The sequence below is a fragment of the Equus asinus genome, chromosome 11, assembly GCF_041296235.1.
Source record: "Equus asinus isolate D_3611 breed Donkey chromosome 11, EquAss-T2T_v2, whole genome shotgun sequence".
In the NCBI taxonomy this organism is placed as follows: Eukaryota; Metazoa; Chordata; class Mammalia; order Perissodactyla; family Equidae; genus Equus; species Equus asinus.
The window spans coordinates 14,265,067-14,287,674 of record NC_091800.1 but is presented as its reverse complement, the minus strand read 5'-3'; the positions used below and the strand labels follow the sequence as shown (position 1 = coordinate 14,287,674).

Below are 22,608 nucleotides of genomic sequence, written 5' to 3'. Positions count from 1 at the left end.
AAACACTGTGAATAAACCTTCTTTTCAGACACATAGAGCAGCACACACACAAAAAACCTGTCAATACAGACCAACAAGCAAAATCACACAAGTGACATTCTTGGCCCACATTTAAACTAGAAATTAATCACAAATAGATAACCAAGTAAAAACACTTCCCCCATCCCTTCAAACTTAGATATTCAGATTTTTTTTTAAGTCCTCTGGGAGAAAAAACCCTGCTAAGTTTAAGAATCAAAACCATTATATTATAAGCTATTCAGAAATGAGTAATAAGGGGAACACTACAAAACAAACACCTGTGGAATGTAATCAAGCAGTGCTTAGAAGAGAAAGGCATCTATGAGAAAACAAGACCAAAGGTAAATGAACTACGAATACAATCCAAGAGACTAAAGGAAGAACTAATAAATTCAAATAAAGTTGAAAGAAGGAATGAAGATCATGGCAGAAATTACAGCAATAACAAGAAACAACAAAAAATGCTCAATCAATAAAACCAAAAACTGGTTCTCAGATAATTTCAATAAAATCAGTGATAGAAGATAAAAAAGGCAACAAAAATATTTTGAATCAAGAAAAACCAAATATATAGAGATGCTCCAGAGGAGATTTATAAAACAAAACAGCCTATGTAAAACTTTTACCAACAAATATTAAAATCTAGACATGCACAATTTCCAAGGAAAACATGAGTGACCAAAATTTCACTTCAAGAAGAAGTAAAAAACTTGGATTAACTAACCATATAAGCTAAAAAGGTAATAAAAGCTTCAGCTCCTAAAAAAAAAGCTTTTAGGCCCCAAAGGAGTAAGAGTAGACACAGCTAGTGTTCCTATCCACCAGCAACAATAAGAAAAAGTAATTTTAAAGATACAATTTGCAGGACTATTACGAAGGAAAGTGTAAAACTTTACTGATGTATATAGAAGACAGACACCAACTGACTGACCATATTTAAGGATGGGAAGAGTCAATATCATAAAGATAAGCATTCTCTCCAAAAAATTTTTCTTAATGCAATGCAATTCCAATAAAAATCCTAAAGATTTTTCCCAGAATTTGGCAACCTGATTTTAAAATTCCTGCGGAGGTGTAAAAAGACAAGAAGAGACAAGACAATTTTGAAGATGAGCAAGGGAGAAGCCTTACTATAAACTATAGTAATAAAAATACAGTCATGCGCTGCATAACAATTTTTTGGTCAATGACAGACTGCATATTCAATGGTGGTCCCCTAAGATTAGCACCATATAGCCTAGGTGTGTAGTAGGCTATATATCTAGGTTTGTGTAAGTATACTCTATGATGTTCACACAATGACGAAATCACCTAACAACGCATTTCTCAGAACTTATCCCTGTTGTTACGCGATGCACGACTATATACTGGTTGCAAGAGTACATATATAAACTAATGGAGCACAAAAGAGAGCCTAGAAACATTGTAAATATTATAAAAATAAATATTGGTATATGACAGATATGGCATTTAAATCAAAGTAGAAAGAATAAGCTACTTAGTAATAATGCTGAGGTGAATGGTTATACATTTGAAAAAGATACATGAAGTTAATTTCAAATGGATACAAGTCTAAAAATAAAAAGCAAACAAAAGCTCTTATACATTGCAGGTGGGAGTATAAAGTAATACAACTACTTTGGAATGCAACTGACAATACCTAGAAAGCAGAACACCTATATTCACTAAATTCAACATTTCCCTTCAGAATAATTGTTTATGAGACAGGAAGGATGTTCACTTTGGCACTGGTTTGTAACAGGGAATGTGCCAACAATCTGATTAGCCATCAATAAGTAAGATGATTAACTGTTATAAAAACTGTTAAAAGAATGGATTAAGTGTGGTATAGTCAAACAATAGAATGCTTTACAAAAGCAATTAAGAGAAATTAACTACAGGATTTAATCAAATCTAAGATGACATCAATTATAAGATGCATCATTACTTTTTCATTAAGAAAGAAAAATGTCAATTTTAAGCCGTCAGTGATTTAAGAAGCATCTCAATCTCAGAGATGTTATATAATGGAGAGATTGACATGTATCAATATGGCTACATCTAAAAGACACAGTATTGGGTGAAAAACAGTAGGTTTCAAAATTAGATACGATGGATCTTTCTTCCATAAAATTTAAAAACACACGAAATAGTCCTATACATTTTTTTAAAATACACATATGTTAAATGAGGATGAAAACATGCATGGGAATGACACACATTAATAACAGATAATTATCTCTCAGTAAAAAGGGGAAAGGAATGGGAAGAGGTGATAAGGTTTAGCAAAACCTTTTAATATTTTCTTATTAAAAACAAAAAAGCGATACAGCTTTTGCATAGCATATATATACTAAAAGTGAGCTCAGCCTCCCCATGAACGGACAGACGCATATTCAATCACTCCACAGTATTTGTGATACAACTGTGGAATGTTTATTCTTAAAACACAATAAAGAAACACTGCTTATTAAACATTCCTGAGAGATTCTACTGCTCACTCAATAGAGAGAGGTGAGAGAGGAGAGAGAGAAGTGTGTGTGTGTGTGGGGGGGCAGTTAGAACTGACACAAATACGGTGAAGTGTTAACATCTTTTAAGGTTGGAGAGTGAGATCATGATGATCTACTCTATTATTTCCTGGATGTCTGAAATACTTTTTACTTTATAATTTTTAAAAATAAAATTTAAAAAGGCACCATGTACAATTTAAAATGTGAGCTCTATCAAGATTTCACCAAGTAAATATAAACTGTTTCATAGAAAAATACAGACAGCTTTCCAACTCATTCCAGAAGGCTAGCAAAACCCCTTATACCAATAACAATAACACAACAAATTATAAACCAATCTCACTACTCAACATGAATATAAGGACACTGAGTAAAATGTCAGCACACTGAATCTAACAGCATGACCAAGCTGGGTTAATCCTGCACCAAAGCAAGGATGATTCTACATACAAAACCTTTTAATATAATTCATTACATTAGCAATTATATATATTTTAAAAACATAAACTGCCATGCAAATATGGAATTCAACACAAATTCCAGATTTTATTTTTTAATAATCCTTATTAGACAGAAATAGAAACCTTCTTAAACTGGAAAAAGACAGGATGCTTTCTATTTAACAATGCTCTGGAGGTACCAACCAACACATAGACCAGAAAAAAACATGATATATAAGTATCAGAACAATTTGAAATAGTATGGACAAAACTATTTGCAGAGAATGTTATCTAACAAATCCAAGAAAATTAACTAAAAACTATTACAACTAATAAAACTTTAGCAAAGTGGCCAAAAATACAACATGGCGGCCATTACCAATTAGAAAATAATGGAATGGTAACAGTAACAATGTTAGTAGTAATAATAAAATCCATAAAATATTTTTTAAAAGATGCAAAGCCTATTCTTATGAAGAAAATAATAAAACTATATTAAAGGGAAGGCCTTTAAAAAAATCTCTCTCAGTTAGACTCAACATTGTAAAGGCGTTGATATTTTGAGTAAGAGAAAATAAGAATAGCCAAGAATAACTAGATATTGTTAAAATTAAAACTTAGGGAAACTTCTCCGACCAGTATTAAAAAAATAGGTATAGTAATTTATTATATTAGATGTTGGTACAGGCATAGACAAAGCGATCAACGAAATATGAGTCCAAAGTCAGATGCAAGGAGATAAAGATACTCAGTTTATGATACCTGTGGCATTTCAAACCAGTGGAGGTAAGAGAAGCTACACAATAAACTGTGTTAAGAAAAGTAACTATCTACTTAGGAGAAAATTAAGTTAGACCACAATCATACACAATATACAAAAATAACCCCCAGATGGATTAAAGGATTTAATGTAAAAAACAAAAAAAAGTATAAGCACTAGAAGAAAACAGGAAAATATTTTCAAAATCTTGTAGCAAGCACAAAACCCAGAAGCCACAATGAAAAATACTGACAAATTTGAGCTTGTAGAGGAAAAACTTCTGTTTTATATGACAGAAGATATCATTTAAAAAAGCTTAGAGATAAGTGACTTATACTAGAAGATATCTTTCACGTACATAACAAGCAACAGAATGTGGGAAGAGCTTGTAGAAAGATGGTAAACCCACTTTTAGTATACACACTAACCCAAAACTGCAGGACATACTTGTTAAGAAATAAAATGCAACACGGTGTGGCTAAAGTCCGTAACGCATCCCTCTCTCCCTTTTTACCCAGACATAACAACGATAAAAAGACAAACAACTAAACAGAAAAACGGGCAAAGAATATGAACAAGTAATGCAGAGACTAGAAATAGCCAATCAAAATGAAAACATACGTAACAATGCTGTTTCATTTGTAATTGGAGAAATGCAAATGAAAACAAAGTAATTCTGTAACCACTGGATTGACAAAAATTGCAAAGTTTTAATTGGTAGACTTTCTGGAAAGCAATTTGACAGAGTTTATAATTTAAAGGAACTCCACAACTCTCCGCATAGGAATCTATCTCTTACAGGAAATCTGGCACTTCATTTTTTTATTATTATTATTTTTATTTTTTTGGAGGAAGATTAGCCCTGAGCTAACTACTGCCAATCCTCCTCTTTTTGCTGAGGAAGACTGGTCCTGAGCTAACATCCATGCCCATCTTCCTCTACTTTATACAGGGGATGCCTACCGTAGGTGCCATGTCCGCACACGGGATCCAAACCAGCGAACCCTGGGCTGCCGAGAAGCAGAACATGCGCACTTAACCGCTGCGCCACTGGGCCAGCCCCAAAACCTCAGCACACACATATACAGGGATGATCATTTACTGTATTGTCTGTAATAAGGTAAAAAGTAAGTAAGCCAAATGCCTATCAACAGTGATTAAATTAACTACAGCATACCCATACAATGGGTACTACGCAGTTGTTAAAAGCCTTAGATAAACTCCTATGTGCCAACAGCTTTACAAGATTAAGGAAAAAGTTGTAGAAAGGTGTACTATGATCCCACTTACATAAAAACAAAAGATACTTAGGTATATATGAGTGACAAAGTGAGACAGACTGAAATACTGATCTAGTGAACTGATGGGTGGTTTTCATATTTTGCTCTGAATGTCTGTGTTGTTTCTACCTCCTTTCTATGGGAAAGTATTTAGGAAGTACCTGTGTAAACTTTCAGATAAAAAAAAGATGTTTAACTGGCTGTTACTTAATGTGAACATTGTCTGCTTATCTGAATAATGGAACTACAGAACTCAGTTCTAACAATTTCCAGTTATGAACAGTTTGAGGCTTGAAAGACACTCCAGAAATAGTCTTCTTGAAATCTCTTCCCTCCGTGTGTAATACTTTTTTCCCAGGGATTCATATGGCTTGATCCCTTACTTAATGGAAGTCCATGCTCAGATGTGACCTTCTCAAAGAGCCTTCTTTGATGCCTTCCTGCTGAAGAGGCTGGGCTAGAAAGGCTGAACAAAATCTCCCGCAGTCTTGCCATGCTAAAGGGAAAGGCCTGTCACATAATACAAGTCTTACCCTCCAGACTCTGGAAACAAGTGGACTGAGTCTAACTAAAGCTGCCACCCAAGCCCAACTCCATGGACTGAGGTGACCAATTCCTATCACACCTAACAGAAAATAAGGCAAATCCTCTCTTGGGGGAAAATCCCATCAACTTCAATCATTCAGTTCTCTTATACACACTATCCTGGAGAAAAGAAAAAAAAATTATGAGCCCTACAAAGAGGAAGAAAGACATATGACCAGGAGAAATGTGACTGATAATCAAGGAAAAGAAGAATTAGGCAACAGAATCACATCCGCAGATGATTCAGATGTTTAAGTTACCTAATACTAATTTTTGCCAGCTATGTTTTAAAAAAAAAGAGGAAAAGAATAAAAAGAGACTTTCAACAAAGAAATGAAATCTATAAAATATAATTAACTGGATATTCTAAAACTGAAAAATACAATATTTGAAATGAACTAACTGGATAGGTTAAATGGAAGATCGGACATGGCAGAAGACAGGATTGGTAAATTTAAAGATGGGTCAATATAAAGGATTCCAGCTCAAGCACAGACCGAAAAAACAGTGGAAAGAACAGAGAAGAAAATAAAAGCACAAGGGACACAAACAGTATAAAATATTTATAATTGAAGTGTCAGAAAGAGAGAAGCAATAATAGAGAGGTAATATGTGAAGGGATAATGGCCAAAAATTTTTCAAAACTGATGAAATACATCAACTCATAGATTCAAGAGCTCAGTAAACCCCAAGCAGAATAAATAAAATGAAAACTATAAGTAGTCTCATCATAATCAAACTGCTGAAAAAAAAGATAAAGAGAAAATCCTAAAATCAGCCAGAAAAAAAGACACATTCCCTACAAAGAGCAAAAAGCTTTCATCTGACTTCTCAACAGAAAATATGAAAACCAGAAGACAATGAATGCCAACTTTTAAACTGTCAAATACATGAAACTGCCAATCTAGAATTCCATATCCAATGAAAAATATCCTTCAAAGATGAAAATGTGATAAAGACTTTTGAAACAAACGAAAGCTGACTGAGTTAACTGCCACAAGATCTGCACTATAAGCAATACTAAAAGTTGTTCTTCAGGTTGAAGGAAAATGAAGTAAGATGGAAGCACAAAATTATCAAAAAACCCCACAAAAACAAAAAGCAAACAAAAAAGATGTATGAGTAAACAAAAAAAGAACACTATTTAAGCAACAATATTGTGACATTTATAACCACAATAAAAACAATAGCACAAAGAATAGAGAGGCAGTGAAAGGAGCTGAACTGTTTTAAACTCCTTGCATTGTTCAGAAGGTGGTAAAAGCATTAATATAAACACAGACTATAATAAGCCAAACACAGATTTTGTGATCTGTAGGGTAACTACTAAAAGAATAATACAATCAGGTATAACTAAAAAGCTAACAGAAGAGATAGAATAGTAAGAAGTACTTTACTGAATCAAAAGAAGGTAGGAAAAGGAGAAAATAAAGGGCTAAAGGGGGCTGGCCCACTGGCATGGTAGTTAAGTTGGTGCACTCCACTTCACGTGCCTGGGGTTCACAGGTTCAGATCCCGGGTGTGGACCTAGCACCACTCATCAAGTCACACTGTGATGGCATCCCACATAAAATAGAGGAAGACTGGCACAGATGTTGGCTCAGAGCCAATGTTCCTCCTCCCCAGCCCCCGCTAAAAAAAGAAAGAAAGAAAGAAAAAAGGAATAAAGAAAAGGTTGGCAGAAAAGAAAATAAACAGCAAGATGGTAGACTTAAAACCTACCATATTGGTAATTACAGCAAAAGTAAATAGTCTAAACACTCTAATTAAAGAACAAAGATTCTAAGACTGGATTAAAGAACAAACCCAAATTATAAACTGTTTACACAACAAATACTTTAAACATAAGGACATAAATAGGTTGAGAATAAAAGGACAGAAAAAGTTTTGTCACGCAAACAATAGCTAAAACAAAATTGGTATGGCTATATTAATAGCAAACAAAGCAGGCATGAAGTATTCATACAGATATCAAGTGACATTTTATAATTATAAAAGTGTCACTTCATCATAAAGATGTAACAATTTTATGTACCAAATAACACAGCTTCGAAGTATATAAAATAGCTTCTCCTCCAATCATTTCTACTCTCTATCCTCCTTTTCCTTTTCTGTTCACCGCACTTTTCACAATCTGACATCATAGTATATATGTAATTATCATTTCCTCACTCCTCCACCCACTGTGGAGAATGTAAGCTCCATGAGGGCAGAGACTATCTTGACCATACTTTATCTTCTGTAACTAGCCAAGCACACAGTAGGCACTCAACAAATATCTGTTGAACAAATTAATAAAACTGCCACTAGCAACTTATTTTCTTAGTGATTACTTTTAAAGTTTATATTAAATAGTAATTAGTAAATCTGTCAGCAAAGATTTTGCATAAAAAGCTTAAACAAAAAGTTTGAAAAATGTTACTGGGAAATGTATTTTCCTCTTCATGAAGCAAAGACTCCAAAATTAAAAATCATCAAAATGTGTCTTCCTACATTTAGTAAACATATTTAAATACATACATTGATTCACATAAATAAAATAATACAATCATATATTAGCTTTCATGTTTATTCAACTTCACAGAAAATCCGAAAATGTGTCTGAAAATTGGTTATCTATCTAAATACCAATTGTTCATTATGGTGACATAATACTATGTGGTAGGGGAGAAATGCCTAAGTTAAACAAATTCTTAAATTCCTGACATTCGTCGTGGGCAAAAGGAAATCTTAAAAATCAAACTTACAAGTTGTAAGAAGATACAGAAAGCAATTTAACCTTTAATACCTAGAACAAGTTGTACAGCCACATTTGTAATTTACATATACAGTGGAGATCACTGAAAAAGCTTCCTGTTGCACTGCAGCAAGAAATTTTATTATAATGTAGATTAAATGGATTTGCTACAGAGTGCAGCAAGATAACCTCACTGAAGAATCATAAGATTTTCATAATGGAATTTGTTACAGTGAGTTACACATTTTCTTAATTTTATACAGTACATATTTTCAAAATGAACATTATCACTGAAAAGTTTGCTAACCATTGTTAGCAATTAATGTTTTATACATACTTAATTTTACTTTAATTATAGCATGTGGCTCTCCAAATGTTAGTACGTGAAATGTTAAGTTTAAACATAATAATAAAATAATTCCCTAAGATGAAGACTCAAGACATCGAAACTTTGATAATTATTGCACCTATTTTTCTACAGAAGAATGGAAAATTTACAACATAATCCTCCCGAAAAGTGACCAGACAAGTTGTAAAATCACAGACTCATTGGCATTGAACAAAATCTACAATGAACATTTTTTATGAACTGATGTACAGAATTAATGTGCAATGAAATTTGGTTAACTATGATCATGCAAATAAAAATCCTCCACAACTATTTTTTTGTTATGTTTTATAAAATGGTCTTAAAGATATACTTCCATAAACATTTCTGGTGCAATTTAGTCAACAACAAAAATACAAAGCTATCCCTTATTCTTTATTTTATAGATTTAAAAACATGCCTTTGTACTCCTGAAATAGAAATAGTGTGTTTGGGAGAAGTGAGCTAATGAAATGTTTAAAAAACAGTGTATCTTGGTCCAACATTAGCTGCCTTGATATACAGCAGCCTCCCATACTCACTGGTGTCACTACTGTTGCAAATGAAGGGCAGTTAAATATTGAGAGAGTAAGACACAATTCAAAACCTTTTTAAAAAAATAAAAGGCCGTTTGATAAACATGAAGAAATCTTTAAAGGAAAAATAATCACATCAATTTTGCTATACATTGGAAAAGAGTAAAACATCATTTTCCAAAATAGTTTCTTTATTATATCCCCCATCTATTATAACCAATCTTGGAAATATACCTTAAACATAATGGTGTATCATATGAAAATGCTCCACTATTCAATGTGATAAATTTAATAAGTTAGAATATGATTTTATTTTCTGATGTTAACCATGAAGAAAAAGAAATAACAGCACCTGAAATACTAAAAAGAATTTAAGTAAGCATTAAGTAGTAACCTCTATGTTTTGGTTCAAAATACAGTTTAAAAAACTGTGTAAAGGATACTGCCTTAAGTAATTTGTTTCTATATTTTTGCAGATTACAACAAAGAAAAAAAAAAGATCTGCTCTAAATCCAAATAAATTTCCACTTTTCCCAATCTTGACAAAGTGGAATTTCATTTAAAGTTGATAAGATTGTGATACCTACAGTAGCTCATATAGTTGGATATATCACTCCCACCCTGCCCCTCCCTCCCAAAACAATTTTTTGGCTCCAAAATAAAGTACAATAATAAACTCTTGATGAAAAACTATGTTATGGGGCAATCTATCTTATACTATGGCTAAATATGAATTTACAGAAAAGAGCACATCCCATTTTCAGCACTTTTTTTTTCATAAACATGCAACTCACTATAAAATACAAAACACTTGCTTTCAAGAACAGCTTTATAAAGACACACTGCATCAATAAAATTTTTTTCGTTCTGATTAACTTTACACTGTTATGGAGAACTGGAACTTTTCTAATGTGTATATATCAGATTTTATATTATAGTGTAATAATTTGTATTTTATGAACATAATGTTCAAGAGGAAATATCTATACACAATAACATTCTAGACTATTAAAAACTAATTCAAATTACAGAATTTTATTGATACAGTAGATTAATAAAAACTGAAAAGGGATGATAAAATGGGATAAACAATTCAGTACATTATTTTATAACACACTCTTTAAAATTAAAATATTTTAAATCTCTCTCTTCTTAAAATTTTCATTGCCATGAAAGGCCAGAAAATTCTGGGACCAATACTGAGGTGTAAAATAATCAAACAACTTCGGGACTGTTTCACAATTGCGTGGTGCCCTCCCGTCAGAGGCATCGTTCAGGTGTGATGGCAGACAATTCAGCACCTCTGAAGATTAAGGGTGCCCAGGAGTAAACACTAGGTCAGATACACAAGGGAAAGAGATCATTTAACTCTCCAACAAACAATGACATCAAGAAAATGACACCATTTGTTGGAAAATTTCTTTTCACAGTAAAATTGCAGAGAATACAAATACAAACACTGACAGATTACTGCTTAAGATCTATCCTAACAAACTCTTTCCAAATCAATAGATCCAATAAACAGTTGGGTACTGTCAGTTTAAAGCCGCAGATAAAAGCTATACAAGCACTTTAGAAGTCAGAAACATTAAAAAAAAAAAGAAAGAAAAAACATATTTACAAGTTTCTTCTTTAGCTTGTGTCTACATAGCCAACGCACATTACACTTCCACAAGACTCCATAGTCAATGTTATCACCATGCGTATGGCTAAAGCATTCGACCACAAATACACGAGGTCATCAAAGTAAGGTCCAACTGTCCATTCTTCAGCAGTCCCATTTTGTGCATCAAAGGCTTTATTCAGCCTCAAGCTTGACAAAAAATCATTTTTTTCAAAGTTTTCACAGAGAAAGTTACTAATTATATTTGTTCATCGTCTTTCTCTTTTAGAACTTCGCCGCCGTACCTTAAAGAAACATCACCAGATGCTTAATTAAAATGGGCACACATTTATTAGAAAAGCAGTAACTATTATTTATTATTTTTTAACCAATTAACATTACCCCTACTTGTTACTGATTTTCTTTGCTTTTCTTTCCTTGAAACCTTTCTCCTATTTTAACTTTCTGTCTTGGCATCACATATTTAGACCTGTATAATACGTGAATGCCCATAAATAGTTTTCCCAGAATAGCAAAAGAAAAAACTATTTTACTTTTCTGTTTAATAATCTTAAAGAGAAATGAACAGAAGTCAATGTCAACAGTAAGAAAAACTATTGCAAATATTTTTTTTTCCTATATTTCTGTGGTAAAAGAAAACATTTGATACTTATGAACTTAGGCTTACAGCTGTCTTTCTGGGAAACTAGTTATTGTTTTTGGATCCTAATGACTATCAAATACATAAAAATAACCTGACATTCACACGTACTGCCGTTTATTGGTAAGCATTAATGAAAGCATAAAACTTTAGTTCAAAAAAGATCAGTATTAAGAAGAGGAATATAAACAGAATGGGATTTTAATTTAATTAATTTATGGTGTACTTTTTCTTTGACAAAGATGTCAACCACTATGGACTCTTCAGCCTTATTTTTATGTCCCAAAAATATCCTTTAAGAAACAAGCCTAACTAGTTTGAGACCACTATTCAGCCTATCTTTATGTGGTATTAATCCATTCACATAAATGAATCCTGGAGCAGGGAGAAGCGTGGACTACATTAAATAGAACAGATGGGCAGTTGTCAACTCTGGGATCTGATCACAGGACACAGGTTTCTCAAAAAAGATGGCTGGCTGAGCTGATCCAAAGAGTCAGCATTAATATTATCAACAGAATAGTTCTTACTTAAATGTGTCAATTATATTTCTTCCAAAAAGAAATAGCTGAGAGATGTTAACTGGCAAAGCCATTCATTACTTTAAAACAAAAAAGAAAAAGGAAAAAATGTCATGCTCAGGAAGCATCACATTTCTATTTTTATAAAAGAAGAATCCATTGCCAATTTTATGAATTCCAAAGGCTGATTCTACTTAAAGACATGATTTTATTCTATGATTGACTAACTTCTAGTTTCTACTGTGAAACTCAAACAAAAAGTTCTAAGACATAAACAGGATATTTAACAGATATCAGAGCTCTAAAATCAAGGCACAACTTAAATATGCTTGAAGTGTCAATATCAGACTGCTACTTGTTCTTCCCTATATTGTTTTAACTCCACATTTACACTTTCACTAGGCTATATCTATTATTCTCATTAAGTTTCAGGTTTCCATAAAGGATTTGTTCTCCATTATCCAAACCAATAGATGAAACAATACTACAAACTAATGAAGAAAAATATATAAATACTTAGAATTACAAGTGCTAAATAGATCTGACCAAATATTTACCAACTCTATTTCCATATTCCATAGTATCACATTACGGCATTTTAATAAACACATACATTTACTGTAGAAACTTCCTCTTCCTCTGTTTCTTCCTGTGGAATATCATCATTGACAGGAGAGCTACCCTGAAACACATCTACTTCTTCGCTTGAATCATTTTCTTTAGTCGCTGCTTGTTTGGAGCGTCCTACACGGCTAGAGTAAAACACAGGTAAAATAAAATGAATGATCTTTAAGCAGTAGATTACCTCATTAGAAGAAATGCTTTAAATATTTCATGAACTCGCATTATCTCTCTCTCTCTCTCTCTCTTTTTTGGTGAGGAAGCCTGTCCCTGAGTTAACTGTTGCCAATCTTCCTCTATTTTGTATGTGGGATGCTGCCACAGCATGGCCTGATAAGTGGTGTGTAGGTCCACACTTGGGATCCAAACCTGCGAACTCCAGGCTGCCAAAGTGGAATGCCCAAACTTAACCACTACACCACCTGGCCAGGCCCTCATTATCATTTTTATCCTCAATTGCCTTTTAAGAAATAGTTTCCTTATATTCTGAACCCTAAACCAGTGTTTAATCTAGAATCCTACATACAAAGATCTAGCAAAATAAGTGGACTGAACAAAAGTAAGTTTGAGACCAATACCATAAAAGATTCTAAAACATAAAAGGAACCCAACTCAGTAAAGGTATTTATATCTACTAAGCTCCTCAAAGCAAAAAATTTGGAGTCTTTCTTAACAGTGTACCACTCTTTATCTGGCCCTACAGTTTCGATTTACAAAGAAATCTCGAATCCATTCACTTCTCTCCACCTCCACTGTTAGTACATATTTCCAAACCTTTACAAAGTAATCTTTCAAAAATGTAAAAACAGTGATGTCATTCTCCCTAGACAGCTTCCTACTGCACTGAGAGTAATGTTATAAACCTCCTTAACATAGCATATAAGGCCCTGAAAACTCCCTGCCTAACTGTCCATTCTCATCTTTCCACTCAACTTCCCGCAACTACAATCCAGCAAACCCTTGCCTTCCTTCAGCTCTGTGAATTTGCCAAGATTTTTCCCACTTCAGAACCTTCAAATACAGTGTTCCCTTCACTGGAAATGTTCCTTTCCCTACTCTCTCTCAGTCTAGTTTCTTCTATTCTCAAAGAATCAACTTGTCACTTTCCAAAGAGAAAACTTCCCCATTTCCCCAGTCTTCTCATTACGTTCTTTGACAGCACCCTAAAATTTTCCTTCAGGACACTCGTTACAATTTATAATCCCACATTTATGTGATTATGTAATGGCTACACGCCCATTTAGATGACAGGTCCCATGAGGACAGAATCATGTCTGTTGTGTGCCACTGTATTCCCTAGCACCTCGTACTCACTGAAACGTAAGAGACAATCAAAAATATGTGATACCACCATTTAATCAAATGTATCCCTCATGATAAATATTTTTTAAAATTAAGGATATAGCTTACCACTTCTATAAGCAATCTAAAACATGTATTGTTTAAACCCATGCTCAAACCAAGTAATTTTTTATTTGATTCAGTGTTTCATAATTAACAGAAGACAATCAAGTCCACTGAGGTCAGAACAAGAAAACCAGGCAAATCATAACACACGTTATTATACTAGCTCTAAAAAAGAGCCTCTCATTGAAGATAGACTGTTATGATAGACTATGGAATCTCTACAGCGGTTTTTTAAAAGAAACACTTGTTTGGTTTAGAACATTCATGAAAGGATTTATGTAATTTTAGGAGAAAACAGGATAATCAATTAAGCCCTTAATTTTATTGTGCCCAAATATAAACAAATTCAAGTTATGAGCCTGAAAGATATTTACCCATTATTTCCTTGTTATAAAATTAATCATGGGAATTTAATATTCCTTAAGAATTCTTTTTTAAAAAACAGTGATTTTCCATGGTTGAACCCCAACACGTTTATGAAGCTGCCACAAAAATGTACTTACCTTTTATTTTTACCTGAGGGAAAAATTAAATGGAAGAAGGCATGAAATACTGGCTAGACACTCGGGCAACTTTTCCTCTTCCTGTGGAATACACAGGAACAGGAAAAATTTCTAAGATAACTAAGCATTTAGTATTTAAGGTGTGCTGGCAACTCTGAAAAGTCAAGCCACTGATGGCACTATGTAATGGGATTACTCTCAGAAAAACCGTAGAATGTCTGACTAATAGAAGACATGTTATTCTGTTTCTACTTAAATAACTGAGGAGAAAAAAGTGCCAAATTTATAAATTACAGCATTGGTGCTCCTGTCACTTTAATAATTTTGGATACAGATTTGTTATTGTAACTCTCTTACAAACACGTGTTTGTGTGAACAACCAAAACTATCTATACATAGATACAGATGTATTAGTTTGATTAGAAAACAAACAAAATCAAGACATCAAAATTTGAGATTAGCATGTGATAATTTCTATGGGTGTAATTTAAGAAAAGTGATGCCTGTTACTTTCCTACACACTCCAGAGAATAAAAGCAAAAGCGTAAAAGCTATTTTTCTAAAGTTGCTGAGGAGAGACATGAACAAAAATTGTGGTGTGGAATGAGAAGTTAATCTGGTCAATATTCTGTGATCATTTAAAAATACCTTATCATCTCTTCAGGTACCATAAAGTTTATAATAGAAATAATAAACTATCTGGTATTCATTCAGAAAGATTGCCCTAAAACCTATAAAAATGTTACCAGAGTGTTAACTGGGATATCAATCACCTAGGTAAGTTTATAAAAATTTTTTCTTACCTAGTGTAATGGGGATAAATATATGGCATTTAAATACAGCCCTATGTATATTTAAAAATTTATGAACTTTTGCAAAATAATTTGAAATTGGTTTGAAATTTAATATTATTTACAACTTACACATTTTTTTTTGGTTGTGATGGTGATGGCGTTTTTGATGGTCTTCCTCGTCCTTTCTGTGGTGTGGATTGTGTGGATTCAACTGCACTAGTTTCAGGAGATTCTGCTCTGCTTTGGGGAAGACCCAAATGTGGATAGCATCAAATTATGATTTATAAAATAGCAACTAAATATATGCAGTTTAGAGTTACACATAGAATTACACAGTTCCTCTTACCTCTGTTGTGCTCTCCTTGACGTTCGGTGCTGTTTGCTTTTCGACTTCTGTTCAGTATTTCCACTTTGTTTTTCTTCTTCTTCCTCTTCTTCTGCTGCTGAAGGTCCAGATTTTTTTTTGCTTCCTTTTTTAGAAGTTTTGATTGTTGGTTCTTCTTTTGGTGTACCTCCACCAAGAGGTTTTGGTGGTCGGCCTCTTTTACCTTTTTTTGGTGGACTATTCTGTTCATCCTCATTTTCTAATATATCTTCTTTGAGCCTCTTTTCCTCAGACCACTGCTGTTCATCAGATTCAGAAGCCGTATGGCCTCTCTTCCGTCCACGCTGACTGCCCTTAGGTTTCTGTTCCTGTACCAACTTAGTCAGGTCATCCATACCTAATTTCTCTTCTGAATCTGTGACAGGTGTTTTTTTCCGGCTTCTAGGTTTGTCCAATTCAGACTAGGAATAAAAAGTATAATTTCAAATTAAAAATTGATAGCATGCATATTTTGATGGCCTTGAATGAAAGAAATCTGTTACCCACTTCTGCCATAAGAATGTACCTAAATAAAGTATAGAGTTCTTAAATACATCAGAACCATAACTACTTACTTGCCTTTATTAACAGTTTTTTAACTTAAAAAAACTATTTGAGGTAAGAGGATAAATTTCTGTTCCTACTTAAGCTAGAGAGCCTAAGATAGAAACCTCTCAAAATCAGTACTTTTTTAAATTATAAATTTTAGTGAAGAATTATTTCACAAAAAAGAACATCCTAAACTCACTGTTTGAAAAATGGACAACTATACTAAAGTATAATGGACGTTTTTATAGTCAGTTTGAGTATTTCTCATTTTACCACACAGTGTATAATAAGACATAAAATATAAACTACGTTATGTAACATGCTTACATATCATAAAAGAACCATTTTTATTTTATAAATGGAGGTTATAAGACAAAAGTTAAACAACTCATCATTTCTTAAAAATTCTGAAAACACTTCTGAATCAAAAATACTGTGCTTCTCCCCAGGCACAACTAATTAACAACAAAAATAATTTAAAAGTCAGTGACTTTCAAATTTAAAATAAAACTCTATAGTCTACATACAGAGAATTTATGCATTGATCAGCAGATAGAGACTGAGGAAACTCTCCAAATAAACCAGTAACAGTGTGTATGAACACTTATAATGCTCTCCACATAGACACAAGCATACATAAAACACATGAATACCTCCATTTGTAGTACTAAGTTAATTTACAAAAAGTTTGTACCAGTTTACATTCTTAAAAATCAATGAAAAGAAAACAACAAAAATTATCGATTATCTGTCATTTTTTAATATGTTTAATTAGTCATTTGCATTTCCTGTCTGTGACCTGCCTAATTATGTTCTTGGTATTATGCCCTTTGTCCATACCTTTACTGGAGTCTTAGCGTTTTAATCTACATTTTTCTACACTTTCGTGTATGTTTAAATTTTATTTTCTGTTTGCTAGAGACTGAACTGTGTCCCCACAAAATTCCTATTTGAAACCACAATCCCTAATGGGATAGTATTTGGAGATGGGGCCTTGGGGAGGTAGTTCGGCTGGGAGGAGGTCACGAGGGTGGGGCCCTCAGGATGGGATTAGTGCCCTTATGAGAAGAGACACCAGAGAGATCTCTCTCCCTCAACCATGTGAGGACACAGGGAGAAGGTGGCCATCTGCAAACCAGAAAGAGAGCTCTCACCAGGAACTGAATGGCCAGCACTTGCATCTTGAACTTCCCAACCTCCAGAACCGTGAGAAAATTAATTTTGGTTTTTTAAGCCATCCAGCCTATGATATTTTGTTATAGCAACCCAAGCCAACTAAGACATTATTGTATCTTGTTTTAGAATAGGAAGTGAGATGAGGTTCTATTGTTTTTCCTACTCCAACCCCCAAAGAACATCCAATCATTTCAAAAGCACTGATATGTAATGCTTCCTTTATTCTGTATTGTGTTTTAAAAAATATTTCTGGGCTATTGTAACAGCAGCACAATATTTTACTCATTATAACTAAGTATGTTTGTGTCTGGTTGGTCTGATCTTATCATTATTACTCTTCTTTTTTGTATCTATTTATTCTTCCGCATGGACTTAAAATCACACTGGAATTTTGTGTGTGTGTGAGGAAGATTGCCCTGAGCTAACATCCATTGCCAATCCTCCTTTTTGTTTTGCTTGAGGAAGATTAGCCCTGAGCTAACCACCATGCCAATCTTCTTCCACTTTGTATGTGGGATGCCTCCACAGATGGCTGATGAGTGGAGTAGGTCCACACCTGGGATCTGAACCTGCAAACCCAGGCTGCCAAAGTGAGCTTGCAGAACTTGAACCACTCGGCTACGGGGCCAGCTGCCACACTGGAATTTTACAATTATATATTCACCTAGAAAGAACTGTCACCTTTCTTTATTCATCTTTCCCTTGAAGGAAAATAGCATGTCTTCTCTCTCTTCAAGTCTTCTGTGTTTCTCAGTTTTGATATTTTCTCCACATGGGTTCTCCCCACTTAATGTAAGGTTCTGTTTAGAACGATTGATCTAATTTTGTTGTAGTGGTTAGTGAGGTGAAGTACACCCCCTTTCCCCAAAGTGTATACCTGATACAAACTAAAACTACCAGAGTAAAGTTAGCCACATATACATACATATATATATACGACTACCATACTAAATTAAATTCTTAAGTTTTTCAATTGGCTATTTTCCTAAAGTACAAAAATAAAAGTAAATTTGTCTCTTCTTTTTTATTGTCCTACTTCTGATCCTATCTGAATTGGTTAAACATCCTACAACAATTTTAAATAATAGTGGTAACAGTAGGATGCTTGTTCTGTCCCTAATTTTTATAAGAATGCTTCAAATATTTTGCCTTTAAGAAAAATAACTTTGACTAAATCAGTGTCTACTGATTTAAACATATAAAACTTACAGCATATTAAGGAAGTATTCTTCTGGTATTAGTTTATTAAGAGTTCATATTTGTCAAGAAGGGATTTTAAATTTTATTCATGTCTTGGCATGGTCTGAGATTATCCTGTATTTTCTTATTTGGTACATTGATTTGTTATATTATATTAAAAGATTTTTTAGCATTAACTTATCCTTACATTTCAGGGGAAAAAAGACCTATAAACGATTGGTTTTAATTTGTTAGTATTTACTTAGAGCTTTGTACATAAATTAAAAATTAACTATCAATACTCAGAGATGGGAAGAAAAAAGAAATATTAAATTTAAACTAAATAAAGCGTCATCTCTAATTTTAAATGCTACCATTCACTTTGATGTCCAAAGATCTGAAAAGGTATTTCTTTATGCTCTGGAAAAGGTTGGTGATAAACAGGAAATTCAATGTCTGCTTTCTTGAGAATACCACAATATAATCTAGTTTCCTAAAGCACTAGGATTGTCTAATTTCTTTTTCATTTTGCACTGCATTGTTTTAAGAACACAGGGAGTATGAAACTGAAGTAAGAGCAGGAAATGGGGGAAATATGTTGTTTGTAAAACTAAATATTTGAATATAAACGTATATGAAGAAGAAATCCTTTGCATTGAAATTTCAATGTGAAGCTGGTAGTATGCAAAGGACACAGGACTCTTTCACTGTAAGCTATTGGGCTTTAAACTGAGGTTCTGCCTCATAAGGCTCACCTCTTGGAGAATATTTCAGTTGAAACTAGCTTATTAATAAGGTTCTTTTAGTACTTCTGAAAATGGATGCAATACTACACAAAAGATAGCCATAGGCCTCCACTATAATGACACAAATAAATCTCAAAAGCTCAGAAATTCAAAACTGTTCCATGAAAAATAGGGACTCTGCTCTACACTGCCCCCAAAAGTAAAACTAGATATAGAATTTATAGGATCACAAAATATTAAAAATTCATCAAAACCATGTTTCTCAAATTTTAGGGGGAAGTAGGGAGGGAGTGGGGGAAAGTATGTGGGTATGGGTGACTTAGTCGATGTTTCCAACAAACGAGAGAAATTACAAACTCTCCCCTAAGGCATTTTCAAGCACGTGGTGACCAACTCTCATAAATGATAAAGGAATTTCTCCACTGAGAAGTAGGACTAGAAGACAAATACCTTTTCCAATTCAAGAATTCTCTTCTATAAATCCAGTAACAGGATTTCTTTCTGGCTAAGCGATCAATTTTTAATTCTGCTTAGGTAAAATTTTTAAACAGCTAATAAAAATCAGAATTTACAGCATCCATAGTAAGGATTTTGTAAGAATTTTACAATTCTAAATTTTTAAGTGGAAAGAGAAACAATCTGGAAAAATAAATTACTCAGGAAATTTAAAAACAATTGAAAATAAATTAAACTTCTTGGGATATATAATGTTGGGCCAGTGAAAGACAAGAAGGGCAGTAATATTTCAGAGAAAGCAGAAGTATTTTATTAATAACTTTCTACTTTTATTAACTGAGTAGATACAAATATACTAACTTTTATGATTATGGTCATTAATCAAAATATAGCAGCAGCAACAATCCACTTGGGCCAATTCATTTGTTCTGATAAACCCTACTAGCTAAGTATCCACATTTTACAGAGAGAGGAACTGATTTGGAAAGCCTAATCAGTTATTCAAGACATGTTTAAAGGTAACCTAGAAAGTCAAAATGTGCCCAATTATCAAGGCCATCAGGTTGTGTTGGAACACATAACTCGTATTCTATTATCTGCACTAAAACTACCAAATTTGTCTTCAAATAACATTTACAAATTGCGTCTATCATACAAGTTATCACTGCTATTAATAACATTTACAAATTGCGTCTATCATACAAGTTATCACTGCTATTAAGACTTAAAAACTAAACACAGACTTTACGAAAACTGTAGTATTTCCTACCTTTACTAGAAGTTTATTTAGTGATTAAAGGCTCAAGAAGTCAACTAAAACGGAGGAGCCTTTAAGGACTCTCATTCTATTCCACTTCTCTTAGGCTAAGTCTAAACTCACTGTGTTATAAAAAAAAAAAAAAAAAAAATACAAAACCAAAAAGAAATCAAGCAGTTCTGAGTATGGAACTTGCATGTTTAATTCACAATGTAAAGAACAAAGATTACTTATTAGAATGACAAAAAACACAAGAGATTTAGTATACTTAAATTACATTGTAGAGGATAATTATAAACTCAAATTCGTGATTAAAACCATTAAAACAAAAGTTAAATGTCAAATCTGAGGGTAGTGTTAACTAGTTTCAGTGTAAAAATTATTATTTATACAGTAAAAGTAATTAAAATTAGTATAAAATCAAACCAAATATCTCACCCTTACAAGATCAGAGTCGTCTCTCTTGTCACTTTTTTTCCCCGGCAAAGGTGAAGACATTGTGTAATCTTCATTTTCACTGTGATCCATTTCAGAGCTATCAAGCCTTTAATATAGACATTTGTAATTGTTATTACAATCAAATAACCTTACAAAAGCTTTTTCTGTTCCCTAGAGTAGCTTTATAGCTTTATGAGGCAAAGTTTCATTCTTTTCAAAAAAGTATCAGTTTTATTCTACCATATTTAGCACCACCACAAGCAATGAAGCGCATTTAACATAATAGAGAAATAAAAATCGCAAATTTAGGTTTTTTCGTAAGTCTTTTTAAAACCTAAATTCCATTTTTGGGTGGGAACATAAAGCAAATTAAAACTTTTCTTGTTAGTAAGTTGGACTGGCCTACATTACAATCTGCCCTGTCCCCTGCCTCTTCCTTATCCTCATTCTACTTCTGTCTGTACTCTGAACACCCTCTAACACATTAAAGTTATTATGTTTATTACCTATTGAATACCTTCGCCTGTTAGAATGTAAGCATGGATCTTCTGTCAATTTTACTTAACAAAGTATAAAACGCACTTGGATCAGTGCGTGGCATACAGTAGGCACTCAATAAACACTTGTTAAATGAATTAACAGCACGTGCTCTTATACAGTGGTAGAAAGGCTCAGTCGTCTGTCCTGGGTAATCTCATTTTTATTTGATTTTAAAAACCATTTAAACACTGTTGAACCTTAAATTTCATTCTGTGGCCCAGAAGCTACCGCTACCCTGAGGTCTAGACTCACATATCCAATTGCCCAGTGACTTGAATTTCTAATAGGCATCTCCACTTTAACACAGCCAAAACAGATATGTGGACACTCCTCTTTTCCCTACACCTCCCCCCCAAAGCACATACAACACACACACAGCCTGTTCCTCCTCAAGGCTTCTACATTTCAATAAAAGGCACCACCATCTATAGAGGTATTCAGACAAAAATCCCGGATACATCCTTAAATCCTCCCTATCCCTAACTGTTCACACCTAATCCACTAGGAAGACCATTCAGATCTACCATCAAAAAACCCCCCTAAATTTGACTATTTACCATCTTCCTCCTTCTTCATCCCTTCCCTAGATTACTATTAAGCTAACTCCTAACCAGTTTTTCTACCTCAATCCTAGCTCCTCTATTCTCCACAAATAATCAGGGCAAACTTTTAAAAGCACAATTTAGATCACTAGACTTTACGACAATATCTTCCAGTTGTACTTAAGGTCAAATTCAAATTCTTTACATTATCTACCAAGTCCAAATATAATCTGGCTACCTCTCAATTTCATCTCCTACCATTATTCTCTCATTCCAACTCTCCAACCAAACTGATCTCTCCAACACACCTAGTTCATTCCCTTAGAAAGAGTCCTAGTGAACAGAAGGGATTTCAATAAAAAAGTGACAAAATAGATTAGTCAAAGGCTGAAAGAAAGTTTAACTAAAAGTGTATTTAAAAAGTATAGTAGGGAAACTAGGAGTTATTTGTTTGGAATAACGACAGGAGATGAGGACAGGGTAAAACTATAATTGTCTTGAAAGCAAACACA

The 22,608-nt window shown here is 33.4% G+C and overlaps 1 protein-coding gene across 18 annotated transcripts in view; it reads right to left on the bottom strand.

The window, feature by feature from the left end:
* Positions 1–8,151: 8,151 nt before the first annotated feature.
* Positions 8,152–22,608, bottom strand: part of PDS5B (PDS5 cohesin associated factor B) — a 194,120-nt gene continuing 179,663 nt past the window's right edge. For 6 of the 18 annotated variants that reach the window (XM_070520487.1, XM_070520488.1, XM_070520490.1 and 3 more), the window contains 5 exons: positions 21,015–21,120; positions 15,696–16,135; positions 15,479–15,589; positions 12,638–12,776; positions 8,157–11,147 (listed from right to left, as the gene is read on the bottom strand). In XM_070520487.1, coding sequence (XP_070376588.1) covers positions 11,112–11,147; positions 12,638–12,776; positions 15,479–15,589; positions 15,696–16,135; positions 21,015–21,120 — 832 coding nt within the window. In that variant the 3' untranslated portion in view covers positions 8,157–11,111. Of the gene's footprint in view, positions 11,148–12,637; positions 12,777–15,478; positions 15,590–15,695; positions 16,136–21,014; positions 21,121–22,608 lie in introns of all 18 variants that reach the window. The other 12 variants (XM_070520493.1, XM_070520494.1, XM_070520495.1 and 9 more) reach the window with 5 other exon arrangements.